Source organism: Podarcis liolepis (assembly GCF_965112155.1).
Source record: "Podarcis liolepis genome assembly, chromosome: 13".
NCBI lineage: Eukaryota > Metazoa > Chordata > Lepidosauria > Squamata > Lacertidae > Podarcis > Podarcis liolepis.
The window spans coordinates 43,204,372-43,231,122 of record NC_139573.1 but is presented as its reverse complement, the minus strand read 5'-3'; the positions used below and the strand labels follow the sequence as shown (position 1 = coordinate 43,231,122).

Here is a 26,751-nt window from a genome sequence, read left to right as displayed (position 1 = left end):
AAAATACTAAAAGACAATGAAACATCAAACATTAAAAACCTCCCCGAACAGGTTGAAGAAAACAAGCAGTGCTTCTTTGCACAACACATCATTAACCTATGAAATTCATGACCCCAGGATGTTGAGGTGGCATTTAGCATTACAGTGGTACCTTGGTTCTCAAACATAATCCGCTCCGGAAGTCCGTTCCTAAACCAAAGCGTTCCAAAACCAAGGCATGCTTTCCCATAGAAAGTAATGCAAAACCAATTAATCCGTTCCACTCTTTTAAAAACAACCCCTAAAACAGCAATTTAATATGAATTTTACTATCTAACAAGACTTCTGATAACACAGTACCATGTTTGTTCATTAGGTTAAAACGTGAAAGGTAAAGGACCCCTGAAGGGACGCGGGTGGCGGTGTGGTCTAAACTACCGAGCCTCTTGGCCTTGCCGATCAGAAGGTTGTCGGTTCGAATCCCCGCAATGGGGTGAGCTCCCGTTGCTCTGTCCCAGCTTCTGCCAACCTAGCAATTTGAAAGCACGCCAGTGCAAGTAGATAAATGGGTACCATTGTGGCAGGAAAGTAAACAGTGTTTCCATGCGCTCTGGTTTCTGTCACGGTGTTCTGTTGCACCAAAAGCAGCTTAGTCCTGCTGGCCACAAGACCCGGAAAGCTGTCTGAGGACAAATGCCGGCTCCCTCGACCTGAAAGCGAGATGAGCATCGCAACCCCATAGTCACCTTTGACTGGACTTAAATGTCCAGGGGTCCTTTACCTTTTACCTTTTTACCTAATGAATAAACATGGGACTGTGTTAGAATCTACACAGTTTGGTCAAGCTTTCTGCATAAGCAAACATAGAATGTGCCTTCTGAGTCTCTGTTGGAAGAGAATTAGGTTGACTAGATAGCTGCGTTGACACTTCCAAGTGCAGCTCTTCTGATGATGTTGTTGTTGTTTAGTCATTTAGTCGTGTCCGACTCTTCGTGACCCCATGGACCAGAGCACGCCAGGCACTCCTGTCTTCCACTGCCTCCTGCAGTTTAGTCAAATTCATGCTGGCAGCTTCGAGAACACTGTCCAACCATCTCGTCCTCTGTGGTCCCCTTCTCCTTGTGCCCTCCAACTTTCTCAACATCAGGGTGTTTTCCAGGGAGTCTTCTCTTCTCATGAGGTGGCCAAAGTATTGGAGTCTCAGCTTTAGGATCTGTCCTGAAGTACAGATCCTGAAGCTCTTCTGATAGGGGGCATCTAAGGGAAATATGAGGTTTTGGTGGTATTAGCTGCCTAAAGTAATCTCCACCTGGAAAGCACCAAGTTTCCCCAGGGTCTCTTAACCCATCCCGTTTCTCCACAGCGAGCAATGAGTGGGTGAAATACCAAGATGCTGAGTACAAGTTCTTTGACCATCATTCAACCTGGGTACAAGCTCAGAGGATCTGTACTTGGTTCCAAGCTGAGCTGGTGTCAATTCACAATCAAGCCGAGCTGGACTTCCTGGGTCAGAACTTGAAGAAGGTAGGGAGCCACCTGGAATGGCAATGGGTTTGGGCCAAAAAGGAAACAATTTTTAAAATCCCATCCGGTTGTGGCAGGGACCTTCAGGCAGAAAGGGAACATTGATGGTTAGTGGAGACTAAATTGGGTCTTCCCAAAGATTTAAGGAAAATTTACTAGGTGAGAAATGCAAGATGGCCTCCAACTTACAATAATCTTAATACCTTTTCCCTGACAGAAGTCTAAGGAATGTGCCTTTGGTGTATAAATATGGGTATTAGGGTGTCAGGGAATCCGTTCTAGAAGGAAAAATATGTTAAAATTACTATTAAGTGATTGCCATCTTTCATTTTTTTCACTTAGCAAATTCTCCTCAGAAGGGTCTTGGAATCCTGGTACTTTGTTTCTACTATTAATTTATAGAATCAAAGCCTTTCTGGCCCAATTCCTTAAGATGCTTGTTATTTCCTTCCCATACAAAAGTGAGAACTGCATACAGAAAACAATGAAGGGAATTAAAATTTTGGCCTAGCTGCAGTTAGACATCATCAAGCTCTCAACCTTTTCTAGAGCGGAAGCTCACAGGGCTATTGCAAGGGTTGTAAATAAATTTCTTTTACTTTACGAATATATGTATATTGTTCTACACACAAGAGCAGCATAACATAATTGACTAGACAAGTTAAAGGCCTGCCTAAAGAATTTTTTTTCAAAAGCATAGTCAGCTGCTGCTTATGACCTTCTCCTCCCAGTTAGTGTTTCACACAGCAATAACCAGTAATAATAATAATAAAAATAACAATAAACACAGCTTTGTAGTTGTATTCCAAGTGCTCTTCATTTCTTTATTTGATATATAAAAATACTTGTCTGCTGCAATTTAAAGTTTCAAAGCTCTTTATAATTAAACACAGTAAGAACGGAAATAAAAATTAAAATGGATAACCAGCTATTATGGATACTTAATAGTCCCCCCGTAAGCTGGGCAGCAAAGAAAACTTCCCTGCAAACATTTGACACTTAGCATAGAAGGTGCATGCTGATTCGGTTTGGGGTTGATAATCAGATGAGCCTCATCAACTCATGGGACAACTACAGATGACCTCAGTGATTGAGCTTGGAAATAATAATAATAATAATAATAATAATAATAATAATAATAATAATATTTCCTGCCCATCTCTGAGCACCTTCCAACAAAATATTAAAAATACAACAAAACATCAGACATTAAAAACGTCCCTAAACAGGGCTGCCTTCAGATGTCTTCTAAAACTCAGATAGTTGTTCATTACCTTGAGGGCATTCCACAGGGCGGGCGCCACTACCGAGAAGGCCCCTCTGCCTGGTTCCCTGTAACCTCACTTCTCGCAGGAAGGGAACTGCCAGAAGGCCCTTGGAGCTGGACCTCAGTGTCTGGGCTGAACAATGGGGGTGGAGATGCTCCTTCAGGTATACAGGGACGAGGCTGTTTAGGGCTTTAAATAATAACAACTTTAGAAAGTGTTCCGGTGACCTCTGCAGCACCCTGGACCTACCTTTTTCAGTGCTGTGTAAATCAAGACAACTCTGGGACATGGGTGGCACTGTGGGTTAAACCACAGAGCCTAGGACTTGCCGATCAGAAGGTCGGTGGTTCGAATCCCCGCAACGGGGTGAGCTCCCATTGCTCGGTCCCAGCTCCTGCCAACCTAGCGGTTCGAAAGCACATCAAAGTGCAAGTAGATAAATAGGTATCACTCCAGTGGGAAGGTGAACGGCGTTTCCGTGCGCTGCTCTGGTTCGCCAGAAGCGGCTCAGTCATGCTGGCCACATGACCCGGAAGCTGTACGCTGGCTTCCTCGGCCAATAAAGCGAGAGGAGCGCCGCAACCCCAGAGTCGGTCACGACTGGACCTAAGGGTCAGGGGTCCCTTTACCTTTACCTTAAATCAATACAAGGACCTTGAACCTGTCGTGTGACGTGTTGGCAGCTATGTGTTCCCATAGCCATTGCATTCTGCACCAGCTAAGAGTTTCCAGACCAGGGCCAAGGGCAGCCCCACACAATGTGCATCGTAGCGATCCAGCCTTGCGGTCACTGGTGCATGGACAGCAGTGGTTAGGCAGCAGTTCTGTAGGGTAGGCAGTGGGTGCCAGCACAAAATGACTGATATGTGCAGGCAAAAGCAAAAGGTGCTGGGACTCCATGCTGGTATCCTTACACAAAAAGAGCCTGGTGGGAGGCAATCCGAAGATCAAGGTGGCTCAGACAGTCTTTTCGTTCTCTCCCTTGACATTATTGCATATAATTCCTCCTTTGGCCAGTTTTCAAGGGGACAAGAGCAGCACTGGTGGATTGGGCTGAGCACCTATGAGAATGATGGACGATTTCGGTGAGTCTCTTTCTCTATTGTCTTCTGTCCTAGAAGCAATTTTTGGTGTGTCTTAGATTCCTGCCTGTGTTCAAAATGCGGAAACCTCCCCATTGTGTTGTTTGCCATCTCTAGGTGGTCTGATTATTCACTCTTGAACTTCGTCTCGTGGGCACCAGGAAAGCCTCGGCCTACCACCAAGGACAGGAAGTGTGTATACATGACCGCTAGCCGAGGTGGGTAATGGGCATGCAGACATTGGCCTGATATTCCTAATCAGCTTACAGATCAACATTCTTCCCTATGGCCCTTTGCAGTCTCTGGTCTGATCAGCTAAGACCAGCCTCCTATAATTCCTAAAAAATATTCCATCCCTCCAGAAACCCATCAAAGCCTGAACTTCTGGCTGATGTCCCTGAAAACACACAGTGGTACCTCGGGTTACATACGCTTCAGGTTACATATGCTTCGGGTTACAGACTCTGCTAACCCAGAAATAGTGCTTCAGGTTAAGAACTTTGCTTCAGGATGAGAACAGAAATCGTGCTCCGGCGGCGCGGCAGTAGCGGGAGTCCCCATTAGCTAAAATGGTGCTTCAGGTTAAGAACAGTTTCAGGTTAAGAACAGACTTCCGGAACGAACTAAGTACTTAACCCGAGGTACTACTGTATAGGGTAGGCAGTGGAAATGTTAAGATCACTGGCGTCCTAACTTATTATTGTGATGTTGTTTTTAAGCAGTTGCCTAGTCTTTAGAGTTATAATACAGCGGTACCTTGGTTCCCGAATGGCTTGGCTCCTGAACAAATCAGCTCCCGAACGCCACAAACCCAGAAGTGAGTGATCTGGTTTGGCAACATTTTTCGGAAGCTGAACGTCTGACGTGGCTTCCGCGGCTTCTGATTGAGGGCAGGAAGCTCCTGCAGCCAATCGGAATCTGCGCCTTGGTTTTCGAACCGGTTCAGGAGTCAAACGGACTCCCAGAATGGATTTAGTTTGAGAACCAAGGTACCACTGTACATGAACACTCACCATTTTAAAAAACAACTATCGGACAGCTGGATAAAAGAATGTTATGCCCCAAAAAGAAACCTGACCCAGGTTTGGGGTTTTCTGCGTTGGAATTTTTTTATACAAAATGTTGGGACAGGCTGTGATGGCTGCTGTTTCTTACAGTGGTACCTCAGGTTAAGTACTTAATTTGTTCTGGAGGTCCGTTCTTTTTTTTTTTTAAGCTATTTTTTAAATTAATTTTCCAACATAGATTTGTACAGAATTAAACATCCAGTTCTCACTTAATCATTCTTTTAGACTTCCATCAGCATGTCTGACAATTCTCCGTGTTATCTCTTCATCTCACATTTCTCAATTTTATATTGCACTCTAACAATCTTAATCATATCATATTTTAAAGCAATATTTCTATCAATATTTTTCACAGAGCTTCTTGAAAACCAACAAGTACTAATTGTTCATCACAAACATTTTTGATATACTCTGTAAATTTCTTCCAGTCCTCGGTGAATCTCTGGTCTCTTTGATTCCTAATTCTGCCCGTTAGTCTATCCATTTCTGCGTATTCCCTCAATTTCATTCTCCATTCTTCTCTCGTGGGCACTTCTTCCCCGGAGATCCGTTCTTAACCTGAAACTGTTCTTAACCTGAAGCACCACTTTAGCTTAATGGGGCCTCCTGCTGCCGCTGCACCGTCGGAGCATGATTTCTGTTCTCATGCTGAAGCAAAGTTCTTAACCCCAGGTACTATTTCTGGGTTAGCTATTTCTGGAGTCTGTAACCTGAAGCGTATGTAACCCAAGGTAGCACTGTACTTTGAGATGGCTGCTGTTTCTTACTTTGAGAGTGCCATTGTAACCAAGCAAAATACAGAATCTGCTCTCGTATATTCTCCTTTCTCTCCTCCTGCAGAGGACTGGGGCGACCAGAAGTGTTTCACTGCTCTGCCTTACATCTGCAAGCGCACCAATATTACCACAGGCGCCTTGCCACCCCTGCCGGCACCTACTCCTGGCAGCTGTGCCCAGGGCTGGCATGCGGTCGGCAATAAGGTACTTGGAAGTGCTTTCCCTGGAACCGAACATCATCATTCTTGAAGGGGGGAGGGAGTCTGCCAGGAATATTTGTGTGCCAGGTCCCCCTTGAACTAGATGGGTGGTGGTGTGGAAATAACTCCTGTGGAGTATGTAGAAAGGGCAGAAATTTGGCTGATTGACATTCCTGGTTCAGAAACCACTTACCCATTTAATTTCCCCCTCCTGTTCGTGAACGTATGAGAGTGTGGAGGGTAGTATATTGAGTGTCACATCTAGGACTGACGAGACATGGGTTCAAATCACAGTCCATCAGCCTAGCTTAGAGGAGTGAGATTTCAGATACACTGTTGCCTCGCAAGACGAAAAGAATCCGTTCTGTGATTCTCTTCGTCTAGCAGTTTTTTCGTCTTGCGAAGCAAGCCCATTGACGGATTAGCGCTATTAGCGGCTATTAGCTGCTTATCTGCTGATCGGATCAGCTGATAAGCGGCTTAGCGGCTTAGGAAAAGGGGGGGAAGGGGGAAAAACCCGCAGGAACTCGCAAGGCATTGTCGTCTTGCGAAGCAAGCCCATAGGAAATTCGTTTTGCGAAGCACCTCCAAAACAGAAAACTCTTTCGTCTAGCGAGTTTTCCGTCTTGCGAGGCATTCGTCTTGCGGGGCACCACTCTAGATAGCTGTTTCATATTGCAAGTCTGTCTGCGTAGTTTTGTGTAGTTCGATTTCCCCTTCTCTCAAATGCCTTGATATTTTTTACCTTCTTAACTCGTGGTATAGTTGCGGAGAGGGGAAACCATCTTGAGCTTTTGGGGAGGAAAGGATGGGATAAAACTGAAAATACATAAAATAAACGTGAAAGTCCAGTGCTGAGGGCCTTCTGGCGGTTCCCTCGCTGTGAGAAGTTACAGGGAACCAGGCAGAGGGCCTTCTCGGTAGTGGCGCCCGCCCTGTGGAACGCCCTCCCACCAGATGTCAAAGAGAAAAACAACTACCAGACTTTTAGAAGACATCTGAAGGCAGCCCTGTTTAGGGAAGCTTTTAAAGTTTAACAGAATATTTTATTTTAATATTTTGTTGGAAGTCGCCCAGAGTGGTTGAGGAAACCCAGCCAGAAGGGCGGGGTATAAATAAATAAATTATTATTATTATTATTATTATTATTATTATTATTATTATTAAGTCACAGGAGGGGAAATACCTTGCCTGAAATGTCTGCTGTTTATAAATCTCCTTTTCTGTCAATTTTATAATGCAGTGCTTTAGGATTAACAGCGAAGAGCAGGTAACCTGGCAAGAGGCAAAGCGAAGGTGTGAGATTCAGGGGGGCGTGCTGGCAACCATCTCCAATTACGTTGAGCAAGGTAAGGGCCCTTTGTTCACAAGACAACTGTGTGTGTGTTCATGCATGCGTGCACACACACACACACACACACACACACACACATTGCCTCACCTCGCCTCTGGGAACTGATCCGCTTTTGGCCCCAGGCAAGTGTCTTCATGAGCCGAAGAAAACCCAATGATCATTCAGACATTTGCCTGAACATATGAAAGGCTAATCTGTAGACTTATTGTCCTGAACACTGGACTGGACTGGACCCTTGGTTTGAGGGCCTTCTCGGCAGTGGCGCCCTCCCTGTGGAACGCCCTCCCTTCAGATGTCAAGGACATAAAGAACTAAATAACTTTTGGAAGACATCTGAAGGCAGCCCTGTATCAGGGAGTTTTAAATGTTTGACGTTTTGTTACGTTTTTATATGTGCTGGAAGCCGCCCAGAGTGGCTGGAGCAACCCCATAAATAAAACCATCACCGTATTATTGGAGTGATTGCAAGAAAATAAGAACAGTCCATCATAATATAGGAAGGAATAATAGAGAACAGAGTGCCTCTGAGAAAGGACAGAATGTATTTCCCTCACCCACCGAATACGCGTTGTCTTTCCCTCGCCCACCTCGGAGGCCAACGAGGGCCCTGCGACGTCTCTTTTTAGTGGAAACACTTGATGGCAAAACTGAACTCTGGCTTCGTAGGCCTCTAGTCCCTATGTAAACAAAGCTTTGCACCTTCACCTGACTTCCTCCAGTAACGTGCCCTTCTTCCCACTTACAGCCTTTATAACCACTCTTCTTCCAAATGTGACCTCTGACCTGTGGATCGGCCTCCAGGACGCAAAGAAGGAGTTCCAGTGGGCGGAAGCTGAGCCTGTCAGCTTTGTGAACTGGGGTCCTGGTGAGCCCTCTGGATGTGGGGCAGCCACAGCTAGTGAGAACCCGGTGAGCCAAACCCTGGGAGACCCCCTCACCCCGTTTTGTAGCTGTCTCTTTGGGGAGCCTCATCTTTTTGTGGGGATGCTGTGTGTTTCATAGAGGGGCGCGGGTGGCGCTGTGGGTTAAACCACAAAGCCTAGGACTTGCCGATCAGAAGGTCGGCGGTTCGAATCCCCATGACAGGGTGAGCTCCCGTTGTTCAGTCCCTGCTCCTGCCCACCTAGCAGTTCAAAAGCACGTCAAGTGCAAGTAGATAAATAGGTACCACTCTGGCGGGAAGGTAAACGGCATTTCCGTGCGCTGCTCTGGTTCGCCAGAAGCGGCTTAGTCATGCTGGCTACATGATCTGGAAGCTGTACGCCGGCTCTCTCGGCCAATAAAGCGAGATGAGCGCCGCAACCCCAGAGTCGGTCATGACTGGACCTAATGGTCAGGGGTCCCCTTTACTTTTACCTTGTGTTTCATAGAATTGTAGAATTGGAAAGGGACCCTGAGGATCGTCTAGCAATGCAGGAATATGCAGCTGTCCCATCCGGGAATCGAACCTGCAACCTTGGCATTATCATCACCGTGCTCTGATCAACCGAGCTATTCCTCCCTTTGTTTCCTCTGCCAATACATTTTTGATCAGGGTGGTCCAACACGTGGCCCTCAAGGCTGTCTTTGGCGGCCCTCGGCAGCTTCTTAGAGGAGTTTGAGTAGCCGGCTTTTTGTTGTGCTGTGAGGTGCATGGGAAAACAAACAACCAAAGTGCTTGTCGTGTCTCAATCTTTCCGATGCCAAATGGGCCAGCCCTCCTCCTCTAACATCGCCCTGGGCCACACGAACAAGGCTGCGGTGTGGCGGGCGTCTTATCACCTGGGCAGCCCAGGAGCTCCATACACAAAGCCCAGGCTTGCACCCCAGGGAGGTCACTTAGGTGCCAACGCAGCGGTTTGATTTCACCCCCAGAGGCACACTCCATTGCCTCCCGAGACAGACGGATGCCGACAGTATCCTTTGATGGCATACTAGAGGCCACTGAAACATCTTGTTGCCAGTGAGTTCTGCAGAAATATTTAGTGTCTGTCCTCAACTGGGTGCCGGCGTTCTGCACCAGCTGCAGATTCGCAACAGTTGTGAGGGGCTGTTACATGTGGAGGCACCGTATTTTTCGCTCTATAGGATGCACCAGACCACAAGACGCACCTAGTTTTTAGAGGGGGAAATCAAGAGCAAAGAAGCCAAGACAGCGAGCAGGATGGATCCCGCTCGCTGTCTTGGCTTCCTTTTTAGCCGCGGGGCTGGGGCTTCCCCCGACCCCAGCCCCCAGAACAGGTCCGGGAGCGGCGGCAAGGTTGCTCGCAGCCTTGCTTCCACTCCCAGAGCTTGCGGGGCTGGCGGGGGAAGCCCAGTCCCCCCCCCCCAGCCCCAGGGACCACACATTCACTCCATAAGACGCACAGACATTTCCCCTTAGTTTTTAAGAGGGAAAAAGTGTGTCTTATAGAGTGAAAAATAAGGTATTTTGCAACTGCATACCCTCCAGACTGGATGGAGCCTTGCGCGCTGCTCCAGCTGATGGTGTGCGGTGAACAGCCTTCCCACTGTGGGCACAGGTGAGTGACTGACGCTCCTAGTTCTGTCTCTCTCAGACCAACTGCGCTGTGGTTTGGCATGGCATCCCGCCCCAGTTCACTGGCCGCTGGGATGACAGGAATTGCCTGGAGGAGAAAAATGCCTTCATCTGCCAGAGGAGGAAAGGTAAGAGTGCAGGGAAGATGCAGGCGGGGACCGGGAGAAGGGAAGGGTCAGGGAGGCTGCAGCTGTGCCTGGCAAAGGGAGGATTAATGTGCCTTGGCAATTATCCAAGGTGCCACTGTTTCTCGGACCTCCCCGCAAAGAGCTGCGAGTGAGAAAGCAGAAAGAAATGGCTGGTGGTGGAAAGAGCGGGGAGGGAACACCCCGGCTCCTGGTGGAGTACAGGATCAGGTTTAAGGTGCTGGTTTTAACCTTTAAAACCCTATACGGCCTAAGACCCTCGTACCTACAGGACCGCCTCTCCTGTTATGTCCCACAGAGGAACTTACGGTCTTCAAACAAAAACATCTTGGAGGTCCCAGGCCACAGGGAGGTTAGGCTGGCCTCAACCAGAGCCAGGGCTTTTTCAGCTGTGGCCCCAATCTGGTGGAACGCTCTGTCACAAGAGACTAGGGCCCTGCAGGGCTTGACGTCTTTCCGCAGGGCCTGCAAGACAGAGCTGTTCCACCAGGCCTTTGGCCAGGGCACAGTCTGACCCCCTCCTTTGGTAACCCTCATAGAACTCTAGCCCAGTGGTTGCCATTAATTTGATTCTGAATTAATTTTAGAATGAATTGATTTTAGAATGCTGTGTTACTTTTATTGTTGTTAGCCGCTCTGAGCCCGGCTTTGGCTGGGGAGGGCAGGATATAAATAAACATTTATTATTATTATTATTATTATTATTATTATTATTATTATTATTAAAAAACACATTTGAGTGGTGTTCAAAAAGCTACAGTATGCATTTGAATTAAACCAATACTGCTACGTTAATGGCTCTGGGGCAGGGTGGGATGGAAGTGCAAGCTACGGTTATTCCAGTTCTAAGGATCTCTGTTCCTCTTTCTTTCTCCCACCCCCAGATCCTGCCCTGAGCCCTTCCCCAGCAACCTTCCCCCCGGCTCCCAACTCCACCATCTCGTACTTCAACAGCACTTACCGCATCCTGCAGAAGCCTCTCAGGTGGCAGGAAGCCATGCTCTTGTGCGAGAGCCTCAATACAAGCCTGGCGAGCATGACGGAGCCGTACACTCAGGCTTTCCTCACCCAAGCAGTGAGCAGCCTGCAGACCCCGCTCTGGATTGGCTTGTCCAAAGAGGAGGTAAGGCAGCCGGGGGGCTGGCTAAGACAGAGCGGCGAGAGCAAGGGAAGCAGGGCTGGCCTTGCCGTTTGCCAGGGCAGTGCTCCTGCTTCAGACAGCGCCACTAGATGAAGGCAGACATCAGTGTCCAAATGGTATAGCAAGCCCTTTTTGACATTGTTGGCCCTGGTAGGCTTTTGGGCTCTGCTTCAGGCGGCAAAGTGTCTTGGGCCAGTACTGGTGGACAGGTGGGGATCAGAGTTGGGAGTGGCACAGTCGCTAGAGCCAGTACCCAGAGCTCCAGAAGTCAAATGACCTACAATACACACTCCTGGTTGGGAGCTCAAGTGTCAGGGACTGGACTGAGGAGGAATGGTGGGGACCGCACCCTCCTTTCTCCTGAACCTTTCCGAGAACAGAAGGACACTACAGTCATACCTCGGGTTAAATACGCTTCGAGTTGAGCGCGTTCGAGTTGCGCTCCGCGGCAACCCAGAAGTAACGGAGCGCGTTACCTCCAGGTTTCGCCGCATGCACAGACGCTCAAAATGATGTCATGCGCAGAAGCGGCAAAAAGCGATGCGCGCAGACGTGCCGTTGCTAGTTACATTTACCTCTAGATGCGAACGGGGCTCTGGAACGGATCCCGTTCGTATCTAGAGGTACCATTGTATAGATTTAGAACAGTGGTTTGCAGAAGGTCACAGTTCAGAGGCTGCAGAGGGGAGAAGATGGGAAATATTGGGAGAGGAACAGCAGGACGAAGCAGCACCAGGGGAGAGACAGCTGACAGACTCCGTGTCTTTGGAAAGCATTCCTGACCCTCCTCTCCCAGGACCAGACAAGCATTGAGGGTAGTAGAACAAAAAGCTCAGAGGCAGAAATCTCAGATTAGCCGACGCAGGGGTGACGTAGAAAAGGAGAGACGTAGGGGGTGGGACTTTACTTGGAGCAACGCCATTATGTAGGGGAGACCCCATTCCTTCGTCTCTCTCTGTGACTATTGAATAAACTACTTGGTAAGAACTTTTATTGTGTATCAGCTTCTTGGCTGCCATCGTGGGAGGGATAGGATTCCCCGAAGCCTGACACCAAGAGTGGCAAGGTGGGACAAAGTGTAAGCCACGAGTCACTGGAACAGGGGTGCTTTCGGAGTTGGATCCTACTCTTTCAGAGTTGGATCTTAAGATGAACTATCCGTGCAGGACACGGTATCGAACAAATCCAGAATATTTCACAAGCCTTACAAATGCGCCCTCCTGACCACTTGGATTTTATCTCCATCCAGTCCCAGTTACAAGCTCCCCCCCTCAGAAATCTTATTCTGTCTGGTCCGACTTGGCCGATCTTTTATTGGTTTACTGGGTTGCTTTTAGGGGAGGCGAAGCTACACGTGGTTCACAGAGGAGAGCCTTTCCTACACAAACTGGCGGGCTGGAGAACCGCAGCAGCTTGTGGGGTGTGCATACATGGATGTAGATGGGACCTGGAGGACCGCCGGCTGCGACACCAAGCTTCAAGGGGCCATCTGCAAAATGAGCACAGGTGCTGTACCTGGGAGAGAACTCAGCCGGGGCAGGAGGGGATGCTCTAGTCAGCCCTGAGCCTGAATGGAGAAAAGGCCCAGGCATTCCTTCTAACCAGCTCTTCCCTTTCAGGGGCCCTTCCCCCCCACAAGTGGAGGTACAACGGGAGCTGCCCTAAATCTGTGGAGGATTCTTCCTGGATCCCCTTCCGGAATCACTGCTATGCCTTCCACATGGAAGTTGTGCTGGGCCAGAAAGAAGCTAAGAAGAGATGCGAGAAAGGTAACGTGCTTCTAAGAAGCTCAGAGGGAACAACCGTGCTCCAGTTCTCATGCCCTAGAACACGGCTTCCGGCGCAAAGTCATGCTTTCTTTCGCTCTGGCTTTTCTCTTTGTGTCTGGTTTCTTCCCTCCTTCCTTGTGCCTGAAGCACACGCCAGCATTTGTCTTGGAAGTGGATTGCAGGAGGTTTTATTCAGCAGCATCTACCTGCCTATTCCTCCACTTGGGACTGTGGAGCAGTTCTTGTAGGTGGGACAATAATTTTCAGAAAGCAAAGTCATTAATGCACTCATCTCTTTATATTTAGCACACGCAAACAATTCCCGGACGACAACCCACGACAACAATGAAACATTGGAGTAATAACCAAATACCAGAGATGAAGGAATCTGCTCACCCCTACTTTGTCCCTGTTTTAGTACAGAACGGTGTGCACACGCCGTTGGCGATGCGTTTCTGTAGAAATCCCAGTTGCTGCAGACATGCTCTTCTAAAGCCGAGGCACATTTCTCCCTAGAAAGTCAGAGAACTGCTAACTCTAAGAGTCTAGAGACTGTCATTTTTTCCTTTTCTTTCTCCTTCAGAGCCAGTGCTCGAGGGGAGAGCAAACAGAGTGCAGTTGTTTGGCAATAAGGCAATCGGCAGAGTTTTTCCTGGGGCAGGGATTATTCTGCCCATTTAAGGGTCCTCTTTGGTTAGAAGGTTTCGCTACAGGAGCTAGGTGGGGAAAACCTGTGCGGCCTTCAGGCACGTAACATGCAGGCACCTGTGATTCTGTCAACCAAACTCAGTATCCTGAATATGAGTGTTTTTGGCAAATTTTTCTTGGGAAGTTTGTCCGCAATGCGTAAGAGATCGAGGAATGAATAAGAATTACCTGCGTCAAATCCCGCCTCTCGTTCTCATGACACACAGAAACAGCATCCTTTCTCCCAACACGAGGGAGAGTAATATTGGCTCACCTTACAGATCAAATGAATATATGAAAAGGGGTGCTTAATTTGCATTTTTTTTTATTCTGGTGACAAAATTGGAGCTTCCTTCATGTGGATGAGGGTGTCGTTCAGAAAATGCACAGTGCGAGAGCCTCTCGGCTGTACTCTTCTTGCCCAGTAAAACTTTCAGGCTTGTGCATCTGTTTCTTCTCCTGTTCCATCATCTCCCGCTTTCCCCGCAGTTGGAGGTACGGTGCTGTCCATCCTAGACGAGATCGAGAACCTATTCGTGTGGGAGCATCTTCAGGCTTATGAGAGCCAATCCAAAGGAGCTTGGCTGGGAATGGCCTTTAACCCCAAAGGTAAGGCTGGCAATGTCTTGATTGATTGGCGTGTAGTTAACAGCATGTTATCGTTATAGGAAATGAAGAGCAGTGAGGAGGAAGAGTTTGGGGCAATAAATGAAGGTGGCGTTAATACATGAACTGAGACCAGGCGTAGGCAAACTCAGCCCTCCAGATGTTTCGAGACTACAATTCCCATCACCCCTGACCACTGGTCCTGTTAGCTAGGGATGATGGGAGTTGTAGTCCCAAAACATCTGGAGGGGCGAGTCTGCCTATGCCTGACTGAGGCTGAGGAGCAGTCCAGTTTGACCCCGCATATGGATCTTGGCCACTTTGATTCCTATGCATAAAAGTCTATAATTTAAAATCTATAATCTGCACCCAGGGGAAACAGCAGAAGGAGAGGGAAATGGAAACAGTGATAAATGGGGGAAATATGCAATCACATTTATTTAAAAGCATTTCTAAACATAGATAGGTGGCTTATAAAAAAAAGGTAAAGGACCCATGACAGTTAAGTCCAGTTGCGGGCGACTCTGGGGTTGTGGCGCTCATCTCGCTTTACTGGCTGAGGGAGCCGGCGTTTGTCCGCAGACAGCTTCTGGGGTCATATGGGCAGCATGACTAAGCCGCTCCTGGCGAACCAGAGCAGCGCACAGAAACATCGTTTACCTTCCCGTCGGAGTGGTACCTATTTATCTACTTGCATTTTGACATGCTTTCGAACTGCTAGGTTGGCAGGAGCGGGGACCAAGCAACAGGAGCTCACTCCGTCGCGGGGATTCGAACCGCCGACCTTCTGATCGGCAAGCCCGAGAGGCTCGGTGGTTTAGACCACAGTGCCACCCGCATCCCTTTAGGTGGCTTATACCCAGCCATTTTTGCCCAGCAGACTACACTGTAATCCTTGCAATTTGTTTCCTCTTTCGGAAAAGGAATTTTTGATCCTTTCCTGCCATCCAGCAGAGGTGCTCCCTCCCTCTCCCTCTCCCCCTACCCTGCCACCCCACAGCATGTTTCTCCTTCCTCTGCAGGGGGCACACTTGTCTGGCATGACAACATGGCGGTGAACTATTCTAACTGGGGGCAGGATGACACGGGACCCAGCATGCTCAGCCAAAACAGCTGCTACTGGATCCAGAGCAGCAACGGGGTGTGGCACTTGGGCTCCTGCTCCAACGTCACCATGGGAGTCATCTGCAAGACAGCCCGAGGTAAGCGGGTGGTTTTGATGGCCTCGGAGCTAAAATGTGGGGCGAGGCTTCTAATGGTCTTGGGTCAGACTTCAGCATCGGGGAATGAGAGCAGGAGTTCGTTGGGGTTTATTCATGGGTCCTCATCACTACAGTCATACCTCTTGCTACGTTCGGTTCAGGTTACGTCTTTTCAGGTTGCATCCCGCTGCGATCCAGAAGTACCGGAAAGGGCTACTTCCGGGTTTTGCTGCTCGTGCATGCGCAGACGCTCAAAATGACGTCACGTGCATGTGCAGAAACGACGAATCACCAGACACAGGTTGTGTTCTGCTTGTGTTGTGAACGGGGCTCCGGAACGGATCCCGTTCGCAACCAGAGGTACCACTGTACATTGTAAGGGCCAGTTGCACTAAATCACACATGATCAACAGCCAGTGAGGTGGGTTTCGGTGGCTCAGAGAGACTGCAAGGGATTGACCTTATTTCTCTTTTGTTTAAGTATAGAATCCTGTATATATCTCCATGCATTGAGACTTTTTCTAGTCCACTATTGTGGAGGTGGTGATTTTTGGATAATGCTGATAATTTAAAGAGAAAGAGTCTTGACCAAAGACAGCCAGTGTGGTCTTTGGGAACCTGGCCCCCTTGGGCGCTGGGTGGTTTAAACAGAATATGTTAGACATGGATTGTCCTCTGCAGACGGCCTTTGGTTGTCCCAAAACTTGAGATAGAATGAAATCGTTTCTTGGGTCAGCTTAGGCCGCTGTGTGAATCTGCAGAGTTCTATGGGTTCGTGAAACTCTTCATCAGCTAGTGAAAAGCGAGGCAGCTTTCAAGTAGATAAGAGAGGGAGCTGGGCAACTTGTCTAATCTAATCTTTTCCGTTCTGCCTAATGAAGAGTTCTGTGAAGGCTGAAAGGTGTGCATACTCTTAATCATTCCTAAATTGGTTCAGTAAAGGTATTACTCTTAATACGTTTGATTAATGTTACTTTATGGAGAAAAATGAAGGACAATAAGAGCTAGAAAGTAGGGTTGCTCTACCAATGGACAAGGGGACAAGTGTGGTTGCAATTGAGAGAGAGGATATGTTATTACTTTTATTATTATTATTAGGGTTGAAAGGGAAATGTAGCTAATGAAAGTCAAAGAAATGCAACAGCAAAGCATGGAGGGAGTTGCTTTGGAATGTTTTGAGCAGCCCTGAAGGGCTGTTTTCAAGCAACGTATGAAACAGGACTAGGAACAGGCAAATTAATGACACCCTTTCTCTCTCTCTCTCTCTCTCTCTCTCCCGCCACTGGCTGGGTTCTCTTTCCATGGCAGCGGAAGAAAGCAGCCTCTCCAGATCAGGTACGTACCAAACTGGAAACTGGTTGCTGTGTCTCCTTGTAAGTGAGCTTAGCTTTGCCTCCTGACACTCCTTTGAACACCAGTCCTGAAACAGATGGACTCCCAGTCTGGTTGTAAAACCAGAGTCTTGTGCCTTTTGCACTATAGAAGAGTGTGAGAATTTGAAGCAGGAAAGCCAGACCTGCTTCAGTTGCAATAACTGGGCACAAGTGAATTGGACAGGCCTAGGACCCTTGTACCTATGGGACCGCCTCTCCCGGTATGCCCCACGGAGGACCTTAAGGTCCATAAATAGCAACACCCTAGAGGTCCCGGGCCCTAAGGAAGTTAGATTAGCCTCAACCAGAGCCAGGGCATTTTCAACACTGGCTCCGGCCTGGTGGAACACTCCGTCTCAGGATCTGATTTCTTTCCGCAGAGCCTGTAAGACGGAGTTGTTCCGCCTGGCCTTTGGCTTGGAATCAACTTGATCCCCTCCCCCTCTTTCCGTTTTCCTTTCTCCTCCTGTGATGGAACTCCTATTTGGGGACTTCCTTGGCTTTTTTCTGGCCCACGTAGGACCAGTCTGGATAGTTGGCCTTGGTGAAGATTTGACGTTTTCATCCCCCCCAAAGTTTTTGATTTGAGTTTCTTCTGAAATGAGGCTGCATCTTAATGTTGCATTTTAATCTTGTTTTTAAGTTGTACTTTAATCAATTGTTTTTATACCTGGTGTTAGCCGCCCTGAGCCCAGTCTTGGCTGGGGAGGGTGGGGTATAAATAAAAATTATTTTTATTTTTTTATTATTATTATTACCTCAAACAGCCTCTCTCCTCATTTGTGCTTGGAGCACAACCTGCCTTCTGCCACCTCTCTCCCTTACCTGAAGCAGGAGGGGAAGCCCGTGGCAGAAGGATCCCAATGGACCACCCCATGGCAGCAATCCCCACCAGGAATCCCCACCAGGGAAATTGTGGGGCCTGTAATGCCGCTCCATAATTCATTGTCTGAAAAGGGCCTGTAGTGGGCTGTATGCTCCTAAGGGACATTCTGCCAGGGCCCTCTGCTACTTCCTCTCCAAGGTAGGAATTGGCTCTGCCTTTTGTTTAAAAAACAAGGTGAACTGCTGTTATCTACTGAGTTGAATAGGATCCAAAAGGCAGCAGTCTGATTGGTCCTAGAACAATAGGATTCAGAATGCAGCAGAGCAGTCTGATTGGTCCTAGAACAATAGGCTCCAGAATGCAGCAGTCTGATTGGTCCCCAGGAGCCACCCAATCCAGCTCCAGGTGGAAGTGAATCCGCAACCTGATTGGCCTACAGAAGAATCCCGGAATTAGCCAATCACGGGCCCATTGTGTAAATAATATATATAAAGCAGACGTTTTGGGGGAACTTCCATTCCTCACTACTATGAGCTGAATAAAGAGCATGAAATCCACACTCGACTCCGAGTATATTTCAACTGTTAAGGGAGGAGCCAGCCCATCTTAGATTTGTAAGCATGACCTTTGGGAAGTCATAACCGCTCTTAAGACTCTGCAAATACCTGAACAGTATGTTCTCAAAACCTCAATGGTTTCACATAGGCAGTTGGTGATGTTGCTCCATCCTAGGGGTTGGTCAGGTTGGACCTTGCCAAGGTTGCAGGCCCAAGGGGGTGCAAAAATATGCATCTCTCTGCCCTGATTTGGAGTTGTCAAGGGTGCAAGGGACAGGGAGGGGTGCAGATGCAGCTCTTGGCCAAGGGCACAAGGGAGCCTAGCTATGCCTCTGGGTGTACTGAGTATCATAGAATCAGAGTTGGAACAAGCAATGCAGGAATATGCAGCTGTCCCATATGGGGATGGAACCTGCAGCTTTGGAATGATCAGCACCACGCTCTAACCAACTGAGCTATCCATGCTTTCTCATATTTATAGTACTTGTATCTTGAGCAGAATTCATCATGCCAAGGGACTTTGTTTACATTTAAACTGAACTGTTAGGTAACTGGGGACCTAGTTTATTTTATTCATTAGTTTTTTCCTCCCAAAGGAGTGCAGGGTGGCAAGCAACAATTTAGATGGAGGGATGAGCAGAGCTTTCTAGTAGTGAGTGGGTGGCACTGCAGTGCTCTGCATACTTTCTCTTACTCCTCTCCCATGGTTAGAGAAGCTGAATACATTCCACAAACCGAATTTAACACACCTGTTTATAATATTCACCCCGGAATTTGGTTCTTTGGCACACAAAGGGCTGTTTTTAGCACAAGACAGATCTGTGCAAAAGTTGCCTCTCTGGCATAGAGATAGTTATGGGTAGGTAGCTGTGTTGGTCTGCCGTAGTCGAAACAAAAATAATAACAATTAAAAAAAATTCCTTCCAGTAGCACCTTAGAGACCAACTAAGTTAGTTATTGGTATGAGCTTTCGTGCGCATGCACACTTCTTCAGATACACTGAAACAGAAGTCAACAGACCCTTATATATAGATGGCAGAGAGATGTTAGGTGGAGATTTAGTGAGATTTCCTTCTTTTGAAACCCAAATGGCAAGAGTTTCCCCATTTCAATGTGTCTGCTTAAAATTCCGCATCCCGCTAAGCAAACTGAAACTAATCCTGGCCAGCTCTGTGCACAAAGTCTCCCCCTTGCTCTTCCACAAAAATGGGTCTCCTTCCATTTTGACCCTTTCCCCCTCTCCTTTGCAGCTTTCCTGGAGAACACAAAGGCCATCGCGGTGGTGATCCTCTCCTCCTTAGCACTGTGTGCCCTGATAGCAGTTGCTATCTATCTGTACAAGCGCCGGAGGACCTCAGAGCGAGGGGCGTTTGAGAGTGCCCGCTACAGCCGCACCAACTCCAACCCCAGTGAATCTGCAGAGAAGAACATTCTGGTGTCTGATATGGAGATGAACGAACAGCAAGACTAGTGGGGGAATTGGCGAGCCGGGGTGGGGGGAGGGAGGGACCTGAGTACCTGTCATAACATGCCATCTCAACGGCAAGCCCCCGAGGACAGCATAGGGCAACAGCAGGGTCAATAGATAGGACTGTGAACCTGCTAAGGAGATGTGGAGAAATACTTTTTTTAAAGTCCCATTTTTATGTGACACTGGAAGAAATTCAGCCCTGGCCTTGTACGCCTGCCCTTCTCAAAGAGGAGCCATGGGAGAAAAGGGAAAGTGGTTCATTTGTTGGAGACAGTGAGTGTTAGAAAACCTCATTTTGGATGCTCCAGTCTCTGCCGTGTCTTCTCCACATTTCCTTAGAGAATGAAAATGCAAGCATTACTTTTTCCTGGTTCTAATATTAAAACAGGGAAGGGCTTGCAGGGTTTCCTCGTGTTCTTCTTGGTAAGAACACACCTTTCTTATTTTGGATTACTTATTGAAGCCATGTGGATAATTAAAAGAGTGATGGGCCCTTGAATTCCTAATAACGGTGGTTCGATCTTCTATTTCTCTGATGCTGAGATACCCCGAGAAAAATGCTTCCCCAGCCGTGCCACTGCCATAGCAACCATTCTGCTGTTAAATTCTGTTGCCATATAGAGGACCTTTCTGCGAAAACGACTGAAAGTGGTGCCACAAGCGTTTTCGCAGCTTCAGGATGGGCTCTTGGTGACAAATGAGTAACGGGTGTGCGCTTGGGGGGTGGTGAAGAAGACAGGAACGTTGCTATTTGCCTCTGCCTCTTTTAACGATGACTCCGGCTAGATAGGCACTTCCTTGCAAAACTCATAAGCCTTCAAAGAATTGAACATCGTTATCAGCCCTTCTACAAACAAGTGGTGGTGGCGGGGAGTTGGCTAAATGGTCCTGGGGGGGTTGTGTCATTTCCCACTGATCACAAAACAAAACAATGCATCGAGTAGGTCAAGTGTGGGGCTGAGACATCTGCATTTTGAACAGGAACAATGAGCATGAGTTGTCCACTCGAGGCAAGGCCTGCTCCCCCCCCCCCCCAAAGAACAAAATGTTGCGGTCTGAGCACTTAAAGAAAATGCATTATATCTGCAACAGAAACACTGCCCTGAACTTAAAATGGGAAACAAATGCATATTTATTGCAGAAAACAGGGTTGTTGTTTTTTGCAGAAAGGTCCTCGGAACAACAGCATTTCTTGAGTGGAAAACGAATATACTGGCACTTGTTTTTAATTTTAATTTCGTTTTTGTTGTTGCCTTGCTGGATAAGAGGTATAGACAACTTGTTTTCTGGTACTTCTCGTTTTATACTGTATCAAAGTGCATGTTTGACAATTATACCTTCTTTTGGGGGTATTTTGTGTCTGTGTGTAGATGTGATGGCCAAAAGTTCTACAATTCCCCCCTTTCCCACTTAATTCTCAGTCATTCTAAGCAATGCAACAGGACACTAAAGTTTTTTTTTTGCTTCCAGAATAAGTATACAACTTGGGTTTGGATAGCATATGCTAGTGAGAGACCTTGGGTGAAACAAATGTGGAATTAAGAAACAAAAAATAGAACAGGGCATGCTGTGGTTGTCGTTTTGTCCTTTGCTTCCAACTAAATAACTTTTGAACAGTGGCTGTGCTAAAGACGATAAGGGGAGAATAGTCCTTTTCTGCTACTCAAATAATTATGAGAATTGTTGTATATATATAAAAAAAATCTGGTAATTTTCACTTAAGCTGGATATTAAGTGTTCATAAAAATGTTTACCTTTGTCTCTTTAATCTTTAGGTACCTGGAAGCTGCCATACCAGGCCATGGTATGGAGAGTTTCTGAGACAATCTTAGGTTTTCCAGTTCCTTTTCCCTTGATGACTGCTGCTTGTTTCCTGGGCATCTTTTTGGTTTAGATAAAGATGTTCATACATATTGATTTATGGCTAATGCTAAACAACTTCTCTGCTCAGGGGATCGTTTTTCAGGGCTGAATTGGAATGACTTTGCCCTGGACTCCACCATTAGATGTGTGAAGTAACAATGCCTTCGGTAATACGTAGTGTGCCTTCATCTCTCTCATAAGTAGTCACAGGCAAGCCTTGTGTGTGTCTGGGCAATTAAGCTCCCAGGCAAAAGGCCAATTTCTGGGCTCGGGTGCTGGGAACCTCTCATTTTACAAATGAAGCACTAACCCTTTTGCAGCAATATTGAACAGAGGATTCCAATGCAGACGTGAAAATGGTGCAGGCATGTGAACTCAGTATCCATGTTCACTGAAATGGATATTCTCTGAAACCAAAGCTTCTGCCCCAAGAATGTTGATGTGCTGTATGAGCACTACTTCAATGTTTTGAGAAAGGAATTGCCATGGAAATACCTTCTGCCAAGAAGGCAAGCCTGCTGGTCAATATATATTCAGGAATTAAGTGCAATAGCAGGCCAGAAAGGAGGGACGCTTCTTCCCCGATGTGTATGCTGCTGCTATTCCCTCAGACTCTCCCTCAGTAATTATGACAGTACCATAGCCACCCCTTAACAACAGTCTTGACAATGTTATTTCCCTCTCTGCTTTCAAGGTGAATAAAACACAACCAGACAACTATCATTGCGTTCCGTACAAGGAGGGAAGAGGTATTATCCCAAAATAATGAGAAGTTTGCTTCTTTGTTTGTTTGTTTGTTTGTTTGCAATTACTGGAAAAATGCCTCAGATTAAATGCATTTCTTATCACCCTTCTGAATAATGTGAAAAGGTGCTGGAAAAGAAACTGGCAACTTTTAAAGTAATTACTTTTGCTTAAAAAAAAAAAAGCCTTCTAGAATCTTGGAATAAAGCTTCATTTCCCCATCCGCTTCAGCAAAAGCAGACTCTTCATCTTCTTCCATGGTTTTCAGTAGTCGCAAGAAGCCAAAAACCTCTTTTGCCCCATTTCTTGCTTTCTCAGAATTTACCATTCACTGTGCAGTGCGTCATTTTAATTAAAGCTGCGAAAATTCATCTTTGATTGATCCCAAGATTGGTAATGGCAGAAATTCCTCTTCAGTGGCTATATTTGGACTTGAGATGAATTTCGAGAACGTCAGTCTTGCAGTCTTTTGAGATGAGCGAAATGTGGGCTCAGCCCAATTGTTCAACTCAACTTGTCCCAAACCTTTTTGCTTTCCCATCGCCTGCCTCACAAACTGCTCACATAGCCTTTAGGAGAACAGCCAGGGACGCTCATTCTCAGCTAAGACAATCTGAATGCTAGTGGGCTCCACCCAATGTATCAGCCACTGAATTGTATCAACATGTGGAGAAACCTCTGGAATTAAACTCTTAAAAAACTCTAATGCACATGTCTAGATAGAAGACGGGAGTGGTAACATCATCAGTAAGGGAAGGAGCTTAAGCAATGCTCTCTTTTTGAAACAGAGGCAGGTGCTGTGAGAAGTTGTCTTTTGAGCTACAATTGAAGGCACTGCACTGGACCAGTTAAGCCCTTCAGTGCTAAAACACAATGGACCAAGCAAACCCATTCTGAAACAGAGCGCACGTGCGTTTGTGAAAGGCATGACAGCTCTGGATGACACCCAATGAGGAATGCCATTCTATCGGAGGCTTCCTTGGGAAAGGACTCCACCACTGGGGCAGATGACTACATCCAAAGGGCCTCTCCATGTGCAAATCAGTTTGCTCTAAATACCAGTGATACATGTTTTCAAAAGCCTTCTTTTCACATTTGACACCAGCAGTAAGTGCAAGTACTGCTACAATTGTGAAAACGGGAGAAATTTGCTCTAACCTTCAAGTTTCATGGCCTCTTTCCAGTGTGGGCTCTTAGTATACGGTGGACACTCTAGTTACGTATCGCTCTGGATATGTAACTTTTGGGTTACGAACGTGGCAAACCCAGAAGTGTATACTTCTGGGTTTCACCGTGCGCAGAAGCGCTAAATTGTGCCATGTGCACAGAAGCGGCGCCTCTGCCTACAGACTTTTCAGGTTGCGGACGGACCCCTGGAACAAATTTAATTCGTATCCAGAGGGTCCGTTGTAATCTGAAGTCATTCAAGCTGCATTTGCTGCTATTACTATTTTAGCAGCAATCCAGCGTTGGCAGTGTTGCAGCGGCTGTACAGAACCCAGGAATTGGCAGTCTATGTTGGCTGCGTGATGCAGCAGGGATGGGTGGGAAGGAGAGAGAGGCACAGATTGCCTTACGAGCATCTCTCCTGAAAGTTCTGTCACAAGGGGAATGCCCTGGCTATCTGATATTCACCTGTGGGAATCTCCTTCCAAAACAACAACCTGTTCACTTACTGATCAAATTTTTAAAAAAGAACATGGGAGGGGGTGCCTGAGGAGTGAACAAAAGATTAAATATTTTTTATTAGGGCTTGCCATTCAAAAGGAAGGCAATAATGTTAAAAGACTGGTCATACAACAGTACATCAATACATTTACATTTCTGTGCCATGAAATGTCCTGTGAAAAGGCTGGGCGTACAACAACTCAGTTTTAATGTACAAAACATTGCTTTTATCTCCAGGGAACCCTGACCCCAAAGGCGCATGTCTGAAATGGTGCAGAGTGGATTCTAGTAGGGCAGGTGCTGCAAATGTAGATACCTAGTTTGCCATCTCGGACGGTTTGTCAGTCAAAGCACACACACAACACACTCGTGAAACCCTAGCCAACATTTTGAATTTTGATTTGAGTAGCTGGGGGCCAGGAAGTAGGAGAGATTAAAAAGTTTACACTCTGCAAGTTGCTGTTAATAACCCATGTTGTTTTAAAAAGATTGTCAGTCAATATTGCAACTTCAAAAACGAAAACAAAAGGGAAAAAACCCACAAGAATCAAACCACACAAACAGCCAAAACAACCCCAGACCCTTAAAAAGTCTTTTGATTTCAATGGGTGACACGGAATATGAATGGCGTACATACTTATTGTGGCCTGGTGTTAAGAAAGAGTGAAAGTTGAAGGATGTGAAGAAGGGCTCTCTGTCAGATTCCCAAAGAGGTCTCCTCCTTAGATCCTCCTTGAGAGCTCTTTTACCCACTGTTGCCAGAATTGGCTGAATCTGCAAAGATGGAGGACATAAATCACTTCTTAGAACGCTTTTCTGTATAATGTGGCAATTGCCTTAAATGCATTCAATACACTATTACTCAAAAGAGCAACAGAGGCTCAAATGTTCACCATAAATCCAAATTTAATTACTTATCTCCAGAGACTTGTTTTGACACATTTCATAAAACCGAGGAGCCAGAGAGCCCAAAAAGTAAGGCGTCCAAGGTGCCAAATTTAGTTAACTCCTACTTGCCATATGCTAGGACTATCTGAAAGGATGTGGATATATGCTATGTTAGGAAATGCGACTCAAATAAATGAAGGGCTGCTTTAAGGAGGCCTGTACTGGTGTCAGTCCCCCATGACTGCTGTAAACAATGCAAGAACTGTAGGTGTGCAGGCAATCTGGTCGTGGGGGAGAAAAGGGTGAATGATGACCAGTGAAACCCTTTCCAATTATATTTTCCTATGATTAATTTTATAATGAATGTTTTAGAATGTTGGACTATTTTGATTGTTGTTAGCCGCCCTGAGCCCAGCTTCGGCTGGGGAGGGCGGGATATAAATAAAATTTATTATTTATTATTTATTATTGTACGGAGGGAAAAGGTGTCCTTCTAACAGTGCAATTCTAACAACCATGTCTACTCAGAAGTAAGTCATACTGAATTAAGTGGAGCTTACTCCCAGGTAAGTTGGGTTACGATTGCAGTTTTATTTTCAATTCAACTTTTTCACAGCATAAGCTTGCGCAACCATTCTATAAAGAGAGATGGAACTCAAGAAGTCAAGAGGATGTGCAGAGATAACTTGGAGCACAGCTTCAAATTCTACTGAGGCTGCAGCGCTCAGCTCCGAAATGTGATATTATAAAGGAAGGAAATGCCCTTGGTACATGCAGAGTGCGTTTCACCTCATTGCTCGTTAGCCACATTGGAGACCATGAGTTGTGGCGTTACTGGGGCATAACTGACCATGCTAAATAGCTGTTTGCCACATTTCTGTAACTTAGCTAAATATAAGGGGCCTCTTGATTTGAATGTTATTCTTACCTAGGAACTTTAAAAGGGGTAGGAGCCATGTGGGTATGTTAATGGATAACCAACTTTCTTTGGACACCTTGAAGATGTGTGTGTGTTTGTGTGTACTCCCATACACACACACACTGCTTTTTCTGGGAGTACGCAGGTGTACGCATACCCCTAAACATTTTGTGAATCTAAGTTTGGCCTCATTGAGGGGCAGTATTTCAACATGAGTAGGAAAGTGAGAGTACCCCTAAACATTTTCTAAGAAAAAAAGCACTGTATATATTATAAGCAGTGGAGCATCACAATCCTTGTGTGATAGACTTGTCCTTGCTTTCAGACATACCCCTAATATAAAACAGACAAAAGTGGAGGAAGAAGAACCTGCCACTAACCTAGATGTGAATTCTATCCCCGTGTCTACTCAAACATTGCTATTACAAATCATAATAACAGCCAACCCCATAGGGTTCACCCGCCTACTCAAGATGATACGCTATAGTCTGTTTGCAAAAGAATAAGCAAAACGCCCAGAAACCAGTGGGGAGAAGCCTTCGGTTTCCCAAGGCACTTCAAATGGAGATTCCAGTGTGAAATTGCTATATTAGAATTACACAAGGAAGTCTTTGCTTCAGCCAAGACAGGCCTCAAACAATTTCATACCCACTGTTGATGCTACTTAACGAAGGGTTATTGTTATCACCAGTTATTGCTGTTGTGATTAGTCGTCAGTATAGTATCTGTTTGTTTAAGCCTTATATAGAACTACCAGTGTCCTTCTTGAATCTTACAGCTTTTTTGCACCACTGCATATCCACCTGAGTGTATATATATTATACACACATACAAATATACACAACTATACCTGCTGACTGAGGATTGTTCTTCCTGCTCTAGTCTGGAAAGCACAATAAACCTGGTAGGCTGTAATCTGAACCAGGAGGGGGTTTTTCTAAGCAAATGTGCATTGTATTTACCAACAATGAACGGGTCTAAATGGCACAATAGGACAACACCTCTATTAGCATTCATTAAAATGTCACAGTGTAGCAAGCAAGATGGGGAATTTCAGGTTTCCTGAAATGCACTGTCAAGCTTTAAAAAACGGGAGAGAAAGAAGCTGTGCCTCAAAGCGAAG

At 46.4% G+C, this 26,751-nt stretch overlaps 2 protein-coding genes across 7 annotated transcripts in view; one reads left to right on the top strand and one right to left on the bottom strand.

Annotated features, from left to right (window-relative positions):
• MRC2 (mannose receptor C-type 2) overlaps positions 1 to 22,389 on the top strand; it is a 76,290-nt gene extending 53,901 nt beyond the window's left edge. The window contains 14 exon segments of the mRNA XM_083469438.1: positions 1,343 to 1,503; positions 3,789 to 3,856; positions 3,971 to 4,071; positions 5,761 to 5,900; positions 7,140 to 7,245; positions 7,996 to 8,159; positions 9,788 to 9,896; positions 10,799 to 11,037; positions 12,393 to 12,561; positions 12,675 to 12,824; positions 14,001 to 14,120; positions 15,140 to 15,319; positions 16,628 to 16,654; positions 19,326 to 22,389. Coding sequence (XP_083325564.1) covers positions 1,343 to 1,503; positions 3,789 to 3,856; positions 3,971 to 4,071; positions 5,761 to 5,900; positions 7,140 to 7,245; positions 7,996 to 8,159; positions 9,788 to 9,896; positions 10,799 to 11,037; positions 12,393 to 12,561; positions 12,675 to 12,824; positions 14,001 to 14,120; positions 15,140 to 15,319; positions 16,628 to 16,654; positions 19,326 to 19,546 — 1,955 coding nt within the window. The 3' untranslated portion in view covers positions 19,547 to 22,389.
• Positions 22,390 to 23,871: 1,482 nt separating this feature from the next.
• The window catches only part of MARCHF10 (membrane associated ring-CH-type finger 10), a 31,120-nt gene continuing 28,240 nt past the window's right edge, over positions 23,872 to 26,751 (bottom strand). For all 6 annotated transcript variants that reach the window (XM_083469651.1, XM_083469647.1, XM_083469648.1 and 3 more), the window contains one exon: positions 23,872 to 24,595. In XM_083469651.1, the coding sequence (XP_083325777.1) occupies positions 24,567 to 24,595 (29 nt within the window). In that variant the 3' untranslated portion in view covers positions 23,872 to 24,566. The remainder of the gene's footprint in view (positions 24,596 to 26,751) is intronic.